Here is an 11,044-nt window from a genome sequence, read left to right on the forward strand (position 1 = left end):
ATGAGAAAAGGAGAAGCTTGGTCAAGAGGTTTCTGTTCTTGTCTGTTCTTCCCACAGACGGCGCCAATTGTACGGGGAGGAAATAATTCTCCTCGTATAATCCTGTTGACCAAGTCCACGCTCCTCCGTACGACGTCGCTTTATCACCTGAAAACACAAACGTGAGCTAGCCGGCGGGTGTGTGCCGGAAACCTCTCCGATGCCTAAGTCAGAAAACTTGACAAATAGACAAGGCTCTAAGTTCTCAGAAAGATTGTGTTCAATTACCTCCTCCAAGGTGATGCTTGTGAGCTTTTATAAGTTTCCCGTGGCACAATCCTGGTAGGACTTGTATTTCTCCATGCAGAGTCCTCTTAGGATTCATACTCCAAAGGATAATGCTTATCCTTTTACACCCTCCCCCACTGCTTAAACCAAGTGGGATGGTTTTCTCCATAGCCGAACTACCACACGACCGAAATAACACTGGCTATGCTGAGCCACAGAGAAGGCCGAACTATCCTTAGCTCGGTCTTCTCCTTTAACTCATTACTTCGTCTGCCCCTGTTCAACATTGGTATGCTTAGATCAAACTTCCAAGTAACAAGTTCTGACCGACTTAACCAGAGTGTGTCACGACCGGACTAATTCCGAAACCGGCCTTCTCAGAACATACTGTGACCGGACTAACTCTGAGACCGGCCTAACCGTAAGTTGCCTAAAGACCGGAGTAGTTTTACTCTTCCTTGGGCCGAAGTAAATATCTCTTCTTGAGCCGGAGTAATTTCTCCTCCTTGGGCCGAAGTAACTTTGTCTTCTCAAGGCCGGAGTAACTTTGCCCTTCTGGGCCGGAGTATCTATTGCGGCCTTCTTACTTAGTCCTTCGCGTTTTGGGCCTCAATGCCCAACTCGCGGCTCGGCCCAATTTTTCCCAAAAATTACCCTCTCATTCATATAAATAACTCATTAGACTATACTTTCAATAAATTTGAATTTTGCTAATAAATGTCTCTATCTTTTAAAAAAAATAAAATAAAAGATATTTTTCATTAATTTTGAATTTCTTACCATTTGCATTACATTTATCATTCATCACATAGGACGGGCTCACACGATCACCCTATTCTGAGGTTCGGTAGTAACTGCGATAGAAAACTTGAGTCCACAAGAGGGCTATTCAGTGTGCTTGGTTTGAGTTTTTTAGATTAAATTTTTTAAAAATAGAATTTTTTGATTTTCGTATTCTTTTATTTTTAGTGAATATTTTTTAAATTTTAAACATTTTAAAAACTTTTTTAGATGCGCCTTAGTTAGATGTATCTAAAAAATAAAAAATTTGTGAAAAAATTAATAAATACATAAAAATACAAAAAATGTACTGAATTCTTGTATTTTTTTTGTATTTTTGATATTTAGAGAATTTTTAAAAGATTTTTTTTACAATTTTTTTACTTTTTAAGTGTATTTATGTTAGGTGTGTCTAAAAAGTAAAAAAAAATGCTTAAAATATTAAAAAAATTCAGTAAAAACAAAAAAATACGGAAAATAAGAAAGTAGAATTTTCTAAAAAGTGTTTTCTGAAAAATGAAAACAAGCAAACTGATTGATTTTCAAAAATGCTAGATCTTAAAAATTTTATCAAAAATTTTACCAAATGTCTCACATAGTGTGGGACTTACATGATACGTACATTGTGTGGGTCCCATATCTATGCGAGACATTCGGTAGAAATTTTGGTAAAATTTTTAGGATTTCTAGCGTAACTCATTGATTTTTGATATATATATTTAAAAATATATATATATAAGTTTATTTTATAAATTCATTTAGTAGATGTAGTGATGTATTAAAAAGATGATTAGTTGATAATTAAAATATATATAAAAAAAAATTTACCTTATATATTTTAATAATTTACCGCATCATTGAATTTGAAATGTATATCTAATTTTTGAGTTAAAATAACATTATCCCTTTTTGTTTTTGTTTTGGCAATAAAAATGGGGATTTAAATCCTTCCATAGCATGGGAAAATTTTCATTATATCATCAAAGACTATGAAAGAGTCACACCAATATATATTTATTTCAAATTCAAAAATACCTATGCGAGATTTTAAAATTTAAAATCTATAATATTTTATAATGTACAAGTCAGCTATTGGCAGTAATGATGGCAAAATTTCCTGACCCAATTGTATTAGTTCCCATCCCATTTTGAGAGAACATTGATTGAGTAGGATAAAATATAGCGGTAAGTAAGTTAAAATTGTCAAGTTCATACTCAAGTATGAAATCATATTATTAAAATAATTGAGTTTGAAAAACAAAATTCTAAAAATCCGATCTATTACCTAATTGGCGGGCTGTCATTAGTGAGACTTATATTTAATAGTAATGTTGAAATGCAAACTAAATATAGAATAAAACTCAAATATTTCACAGTATCCCATGTTGTGTTTAGCTTATTGTAATGGTGTATTACAACTTAATTGTTGGTTAAAATAATTAATAAAGATAAAAAAATTAAAATAATTAATAAGATAAAATGTCATATCTTCTACAGAATCATCTATTTAATTATAAAAATATCCATAAATCATCTCAAAAAAAAATTTATTTCATCTCATAAAATAGTCATAAAAAAAATCAATTAAAATAACCAAATTTGTATGTTTAATTCACCTATGTCTTAATTGGCCCTTTTAAAGAAGTAAATCTGAGTGGATTAACCAAATCTCGCTCTCTCATTACAACACAACACATTACATTATACTATCCAATTACTTCTTGACCACGTGAGCAGGCCCACTTTTCTTAAAACAGCGGTCACGTGAGGCTCAGCCCGCCTTATTTATTCACACAGAAAGCACGAACTTCGCATGCTTGTCTCATTCTTCTTTCGCTCTGTAACAAACTGCGCTCTCTCCATCTCTCTCTATATATGCATACACACACACATAAATACAGAGAGAGATAGAGAGAGAGAGAGAGAGAGAGAGAGAGAGCGCTGCCATGGCATCTAGGGTTTGTGTTGGTTTTTTGGTGTTGGTTTCATCGATTTTGTTGTTGTTGTTGTTGAGTGTATCGGTCTATGCAGACGAAGGAGAGCATGAGCCTGTGTTGACGCTGGATCACTCCAACTTTTCTGATACTGTGACCAAGCACGACTTCATCGTCGTCGAATTCTACGCTCCTTGGTATATATAGATGTATAACCATTTCTTTTTGCTTTATTCTATAATTTACAATCCTCAATCTCCGTTATGTGCATTTTGCAGATCTTCCTTTTAAAGTGCTATACATATGTGTGTATATATATTTAGAGGTTATTTAGAAAGTGCTAAATGTACTTTTTAATTTTTTAGATGATATAATAAAAAAAAAAAGATAAAAAAACACACTTTTTTAATATATGCCAAATAATCCTCTAGTGTAGCTTCGGTTGCTGAATTATGAGAATTTTCAGGTTTTTTTTCAAAGTTAAAATATTTGTCTCTATTAAAATGCTAGAAATCTCAAAAAAATTAGTAAAATTTTTACTAAATATCTCTCATGGTGTAGGTGGTAATTTTTTTAAGATATCTAACATTATTCTATTTTGTATGCATAAAATGATTACATAAATGAAGATAATTTGCATGGGTCTCGTCCATATCATGTGAACACAACTCTCTCGTATAAATGAGTCCCACCAAATGAGTGCGGTCCACTTTAAAGAGATTTTTATTTTTGGAGTATTATGTAGGCTTTGAATTTTTTTAATACAGGTAGAATTGGAAAAATTGTGTTATGAATCAGATCTTCAATTTACCTACTCCTATGTGTGTGTATGTCACGTATTTATATGTACTGTTCTGTTACTAAATTATTAAGTTTTTTATTTTTTATTATTATTTACGTTTCGAATATATGAATGTTTCGAACTATAGCTGTTGGAAATGAATTCATTTAGCCAATCCACTTGATTAGACACGAGCTTTGGGGTTTGGTTGGGTAATCATTTGTGAAGTTGTTGGTCCATCTGTGTGAGAATCGGAAGGGACATTTTTTTCTTCTTCACAGTTCAGACATGCTCCAAATCAAATTTAATTACTAGACATGTATGTTATTATATGCATGTCCGGAATTGTTGCTGAGTTTTAAAGATTAGTCCTTCTTTTTTTCTTTTTTTTTTTCTGAGTTCAAATATGATTTTATAAATATAGTGAATGCTTGTGTTTTTAGTCATGAAAAATCTAGAAATCCCCTATATATTGATTTGTGATTATGTATCAATTTTAAGCAGAATATAACAATCCCAATCAAACAATCAAGACAAAGAGACAACGATTTTACGTGGAAAAAACCACAATTGGACACCTCCAACTGTGATAAAAAAACCACGGGCAACAGCCACAAAAACAATCCACTAAGAAGATTTAAAGGAATTACACAGGTATACTCTCAATTACCTAGCGAATCCACGCCTAATTGAACCAACCTCTATGTGCCTCTTCCAACCCGTCTTCACCTCGGAATTGTCTTTACGATGAGCCACTCCGGAATCCACCAAAGCTTCAGGCTCGAATTCTTCAGAATCCACCGAAGAACAACTCTCTCTTTTGTAGAACTTGTAAAACAAACAAAACCTTTGATGTATACTCTTTAGAACATGAGTTGAATACTCAATACAAACATCAAAGAAACTAGCAAAATATCTCCAGATATAAACCTTAAGATCCAAAAATAAGATCTGGAGAAGTTCCTCTAGTGTTGGGAGAAATCCAACTATTTGTAGAAAACCAAAGCAATCCTAGTTTTAGAAGAAAACCAACTCCTTTAACAAATCTGGAAATCTGGGATCGCGCGGTCCGCTCGAGCGTGGCTCTTCCCGCTAGAGCGGAGACTTCAAATTCTGTGATTTCATACAGGCTCCACGCTCTAGCGTCGGTTTTGACGCTCGAGCGTCAAATCACACTATCCAGTACTTTTTCAGGCATTGCAGAGATACTGTGAGCTCGCAAACCCCGCTCGAGCTTCTTTTTCCCCGCTCGAGCGGGAAGGCCAAAACTGGAAAAATTGGAAAAACATAACATGATCGGACAGGCAACTTTGAATGCATTTTTGCATTTTTGCATTTTGCTTCGGGCCGCGAGCTGACCGGGCAGCTCGACCCCCGTAATAATCAGCGAAGTGGCAATCTTGAAAATATTTGCATCACAAACTTCTCTGAAAGGCTCAATTCGGGTTGGATTCGCATCTAAACACTCATAGCCTCACTGAAATAAATGTGCGAAAATAAATACAACTGAAAGGAGTTTTGTCAAACAGGATTGCCAAGAATAAAACCTAACAAGTCAGATAAGAAACTAGGATGAATTGGCATTTGATGGGTCAAAAGTATGCTTATTAATATTTAAATGATTTGTTTTGTAATTTGTTTTTATATTTTTTTTAATGTTTTGGTCCCTTTATGTGAGAGAAGTGAGAACTGGAAGGGATCACCCAAGAGTGATGCAACTGAATTGTTTGGTTTTTGTATAGAGATCTTTGTGGGATTCTAGAGGGAATCTCAATTGATCTTTTCTTCCTTGTCACATCATACGTGGCATCTTTCTTTTGATAGATAAGAGAAGACTCCCCCTTGAACAGATCTTTCTTGTAATAGATAAGAGCTTCCCCGGAATAAACTCCTGTGAGAAGCCCTTACCTGTTTGATCTTTTATAAAGCCCTTACTCCAATACAACGTGTTCGTGCTTGATTGTGTTGTGATTGACAAGTAAATCATTCCATTTCAGTCACTCCAAGACAGATATAGGCATGCAATGCATGTTTACCCCTTCAGATTGTGTGCACATTATGTGGAAGTGGTTTAATTGTGTTTTAAAAAGCATTAATGATTGTGCGTATTGAGGAATGGGGCAATTGATTGTAAATTTGAGAATTTTATACAATGACAGTTTATTTGAAATTTGCACTGTTACTTCATTGTGGCATAATATATAATCTTTCTAAAATGTTCTCTTGCTGCCCACCTTGGACTTATGGAAGTTGCTACATGTCCCCTGACACTTTGTTGTGGTTGTAATTTATTACATAATTAAATTTTATTTTCTGCAAAGTATGCTCAATCAAAAGCTATCAAGATGGCGAGAATCACATCTCAAAATTTGTCACTGGGGCAAGGCTCTAAGAAACAACTTAAGTTTCAAATCCATTGTTATCCAATTTTGAGGTGATTATTGGATAAATGTAAAATCTAGCACACCTACATCACTAATATTTTGACTGAAAGTCCTGAACTATAATAAAAAAAAAGTGTCAGCTCAAAAGAAAACTTGAAATTCTTTATACTTCTCTAATTTGATTATTTAGTTAAACACGACAGACACTTCCCTTGTTAGGCTTAGATTTAGTGCATTAGCAGTTAGAGAGCCCAGGTTTTGGATACAAAACTACAACCATTACTTCGACTTGGTTTCATCAAGTATCTGAATTATCAGCGCTGGTTATATCAGCATGTGCCTTTTGTTTTATGCATTTAGCCCTGAATGTTTAAACATTTGTCTCAATACTTGCAGCATCTTATTTAAATGAACTTATGTATAAATCTATGTGCATAACTGCATGCTTGTAGAAACTTATTTGCCTCAGCTTATTTGTTTAATTATAAATGTCTTGGTCTATTGCTTTGATTTAATACACATTCCCTATCCATGTGACAGGTGTGGACACTGCAAGAAGCTTGCTCCTGAGGTAATCACTTCTTTTGAAATGTCCAAAGAGAAAACTGTTTCATTTTCTGTTTACAAAATGCAGCATATAGCATGTTTAACTGATAGTATTTTTCAAATGCAATGTATTTTGTTATATGTAGTATGAAAAGGCTGCTTTGGTTTTGAGTAGACATGATCCTCCAGTGATACTGGCTAAAGTTGATGCAAGTGATGAACCAAACAGAGAACTTGCCAAAAAATTTGAGATTCAGGGCTTCCCCACTATTAAGATCTTAAGAAATGGAGGAAAGAGCGCTCAAGAATATAATGGCCCTCGTGAAGCTGATGGTATAGTAGCTTACTTGAAGAAACAGGCTGGTCCTGCTTCTGCTGAAATAAAATCTGCAGAAGATGTTAGCAGTCTTATTGATGAAACAAGAATTTTTGTGGTAAGTACTTCATGGTGGTTTGATTTTCTTGGAGTTATTTGTGTCAATTAATTGTAGGTACTACTGAAGTGTACACGTATTTTTTAGGTTGGAGTGTTTCCCAAATTTTCGGGAGAAGAGTTTGAAAAGTTCAAAGTTCTAGCTGAGAAGTTGCGTTCTGACTATGATTTTGGTCACACTTCAAATGCCAAACTCCTTCCACACGGTGGATCAGTTAATGGGCCAACTATTAGGTTACTTAAGCCTTTTGATGAACTCTTCATTGATTTCCAGGTATCTTGATTTATTTGTCTTAACATTCTCCGTTTCCCTTTATTTTCCATTTTGACAACTCCTCTAATCACAGTTAGCTGTTGTGCTTGCAGGATTTTGATGTGGATGCTCTGGAGAAGTTTATTGTAGAAGCTAGTGTGCCTATTGTGACTGTTTACGACAAAGACCCAAGCAACCATCCATTTGTTAATACATTCTTCAACACTCCAAATGCTAAGGTGCTCTTATTTGTTCTCATAATTGTTTAATAATATTGATCAAGATGTGTAAACTCTAAACCCAAGAGATTCATTTTTCTAGATCTTAGATATGTAATTTCAATCCACAAATTTCTTGAATGGAATTTCTGGAAACAGGGAAGGAAGAAAAGGAAAAAAAAAAAAAAAAACTGACAAAGAAAAGGTACTTTTTGGATTTGAGATTTTTTTAATTTTTATTTTAATTTTATTTTTTTAAAAGAACTTAAAACCCTAACTTATAAGAAGTTGAGCTTATTTTGCATTTGCTTTAATTCTAGTTATAAATGATTCTAACCTTAAAAAGACATAATAATCTCGACACTTCCATCATTTCTTAGCACAATAAAAACATTCAACAAGAAAACCTTGAATCTTAAACAAGTGATACAACGTATGTATATATGCACTTATTATAAAGAGGAAAAGAGAGAGAGAGGCACTGTTGTTTGTTACTGATTAGATTAGTATTTGGGGTGATGTCACAAAATTTTATTGTTTGACTAACACATTTTTCTTACTTCTTTTCTACTTTCTGAACAAATGTGCTGACGATGTTATATTTTTTCTGTGGAATCATTATTCGGAAAATAATTCAAAATGGGTAGGCAATGCTGTTTCTCAACTTCAGCGATGGACATCTTGATGCTTTCAAGTCAAAATACAAGGATGTTGCCACCGCCTACAAAGGAAAGGGCATAAGCTTTCTATTGGGTGACAGTGAGGCCAGTCAAAATGTATTTCAGGTTATTTCTTTCCCAGTTCTCTGTTGTTGGCTGTTATGGTATTTTAACCTATTTTCCTCACATTTTCAACTGTCATTTTTATCTGGAGACAGTATTTTGGACTGAAAGAAGATCAGACACCTCTCATCTTTATACAGAAGAAAAGTGGCCAGAAATATCTTAAGACAAACTTGAAACCCGGTCATATTGCAACTTGGTTGAAGGAGTACATGGTGATGCTTCTGTTTCTTTTTCTCATTCATAATTGCTCATGATAATGATAATGACAACTATGTTGAATTCTTGGTTACATTGCAAAGGATTTTCTAACCTGGATTACCTAAAATGACTTGAAACTTTTGTCAATGAGGTTGCAGGATGGTAGCTTGAAGCCATTTGTAAGATCAGAGCCAATTCCTGATGTTAATAATGAACCTGTTAAGGTGGTCGTCGCTGACAGCCTCCAGGACGTGGTCTTCAACTCTGGAAAGAATGGTGCGTGCTTGTCAACTCCTTCATCCCATAATTCCTATATGTATAGATTAAACGGAACTGAAAAATTCAGGTGAACTAGAAATTTGGAGTTGCCAAGTTTCTAATTGACCATTCTTTAAGAAGTGTCGCACAGCTATGGAGAAGATATTTCTTTCAGTTGCTTGTGTAAATTGTATGAGCTTCCATGGCTGTAACATTCACACTTTTCGACTTTCTATTGGAGTTAAGTCAAGCACAGAAGCAAATTGAGCTGATTTCCACTTTTTTTTGGTTCCCTACTGTTGCTCTTTCTTAGAAGACCTTTTATAATCTCTGTTCTTTTACAGTTATGCTAGAGTTCTATGCACCATGGTGTGGACACTGCAAGAAACTGGCCCCAACATTGGATGAAGTTGCTGTGTCATTTGAAAATGATCCAGATGTCATCATAGCAAAGCTGGTAAGATTCATTTCCTCCCAATTTAGCAATGCATCACTCATCCTTTGTCAAATTGCAAGTGAGACTTAAACTCATGATTTCATTTTTAAGTGTTTACAATTATGAGCATCCTTCGTTAGGTGTAATGTCACTTGATCCAAGTTATGGTAAAAGGGCACATCATCACAATATTGTTCTGGGCTGTGTTTTGATTTTGGATTTGAGAAGGGATTTGCAGAATGAAAGAAATGAAAAGAGAAGAGAAAAATAAATGAAATAGAAGTTTAAAAATATTTCCCCACTTTTTCTGTCCCTTTTATTTTCCCTCACAAATCCCTCCCCAATTCCATCATCCAAACACAGCCCTCCCTAAGTACTGCTGTTAACCCAGTGCTTGTATGCTATCTCAAGGCAGACCTACTGAAAATTCTTGTAGCTCATAATTTTTCCATTTTTAGCCTCATTACTAATGATTGGCTTTTCTTTCTTTGTGATTTTCTAAGGAGGCTCCCAAAATATGTCCATCCATAATTTTATAATTTCTCAGTTTGATACTTTTATCTTTAGCAACACAATAACCATATTTTGTTGATCATATGTAATCGCGTGCCTGTTATCTTTACTTTCACTGCTGGTTCCCTTATATTTTTATTTATAATTATTAATTTTTAAGTTTATTGCATCTCACTGCAATTATTTTCTAGGATGCAACTGCAAATGATTTGCCAACTGAAGCCTTTGATGTTCAAGGTTTCCCTACTATATACTTTAGATCTGCTAGCGGTAACTTATTGAAGTATGATGGCGGCAGAACAAAGGAGGATATTATTGAATTTATTCAAAATAATCGGGATAAAAGTACCCAACCAAGTCCAGTAGAATCATCTCCAGTGAAGAAAGACGAGCTATGAAGAAGGTAAATCCCATACTTCATTTGTTTGCGACTTTCATTACTAGAATTGTTGTTTTTTTACTGCAAAAGAGTGCTACATTCACAGCGAAAATGGCTGTGTACCTATTCATCGAATCAATGTAGAATTTGTGTTTCTCAAATAAGATCTATTTTCTTGGATTCAAGGGTGAGATGGGAAAAGTTTGGTTGTTTTAAATTTAATAAGGTGTTGTGTTGGCTAAATTTGTAGTAGAACACAACACAGATTGTGATGGTATACGTATAACGTTCAACATTGCTATTTTTGTTTTCATGTTTTGCAGGTTGCAGATTACTAACTAGCATTGTGGGTTTCAGTTAACAATGTCAGCGTGCCCTAGAATCTGTGTTATGAATTTTGCTTCAATAGAAATAAAAATGAAACTAATACTGTTTCATGCTGTTCCAGTTTCAGTACTCTTTGGTTAGTGGTGTTGTTCAGAGCTGCAAACTGGATTGCATGCCCTAGAATCTTGTTTCATTGTCGTTTAAAGCCTCATTTGGGAACATGTTTTTTTAGTAATTTTTTAGTTTTTTTTGGCTAAAATGTGATTTAAAAAAAAACTATTATATTTGGAATGATTTTTTAACTTTTTACAAAAAGATGTGTAAAAAGTAGGGAGAAAAGAGAATCTTTAACTTTTTGATATGAGTTGTTGGCCTTTTGGTTTAGTGACTTTTTGACTAAAAAAATCACTTGCCAAACGAGGCCTTAGAGCTTAACTCATCAACCACTTCAAAAAATAACCCCATCACTTTGCTCCATCTTTATTTTATACTTCGACCACGGTTTTAATCTAAGGTGCCTCTTACAAAAAGAGCTAATTACTTAACCATCGG

At 34.3% G+C, this 11,044-nt stretch overlaps 1 protein-coding gene across 1 annotated transcript; it reads left to right on the forward strand.

Moving 5' to 3' along the window:
• The first annotated feature begins 2,860 nt into the window (after positions 1–2,860).
• On the forward strand, positions 2,861–10,713 carry LOC114307523 (protein disulfide-isomerase). The gene is made up of 11 exons (XM_028252908.2): positions 2,861–3,178; positions 6,687–6,717; positions 6,839–7,126; positions 7,214–7,399; positions 7,492–7,617; positions 8,244–8,381; positions 8,474–8,593; positions 8,738–8,855; positions 9,182–9,294; positions 9,978–10,189; positions 10,489–10,713. Exons 1-10 carry the CDS (start codon positions 2,994–2,996, stop codon positions 10,182–10,184), a joined length of 1,512 nt encoding a protein of 503 aa, XP_028108709.2. The 5' UTR covers positions 2,861–2,993; the 3' UTR covers positions 10,185–10,189; positions 10,489–10,713.
• The last annotated feature ends 331 nt before the right edge of the window (positions 10,714–11,044 follow it).

This window comes from Camellia sinensis, chromosome 1 (genome assembly GCF_055761805.1).
Source record: "Camellia sinensis isolate YWXY chromosome 1, ASM5576180v1, whole genome shotgun sequence".
NCBI classification, from domain to species: Eukaryota; Viridiplantae; Streptophyta; class Magnoliopsida; order Ericales; family Theaceae; genus Camellia; species Camellia sinensis.

Bases quoted from the DNA above. Each gene is read 5' to 3' on its own strand.
- LOC114307523 (XM_028252908.2), top strand. From the start codon at position 2,994: ATGGCATCTAGGGTTTGTGTTGGTTTTTTGGTGTTGGTTTCATCGATT. The intron at 7,127-7,213 runs GTAAGTACTTCA...CGTATTTTTTAG, and splicing joins ATGAAACAAGAATTTTTGTG to GTTGGAGTGTTTCCCAAATT. The intron at 7,400-7,491 runs GTATCTTGATTT...TTGTGCTTGCAG, and splicing joins AACTCTTCATTGATTTCCAG to GATTTTGATGTGGATGCTCT.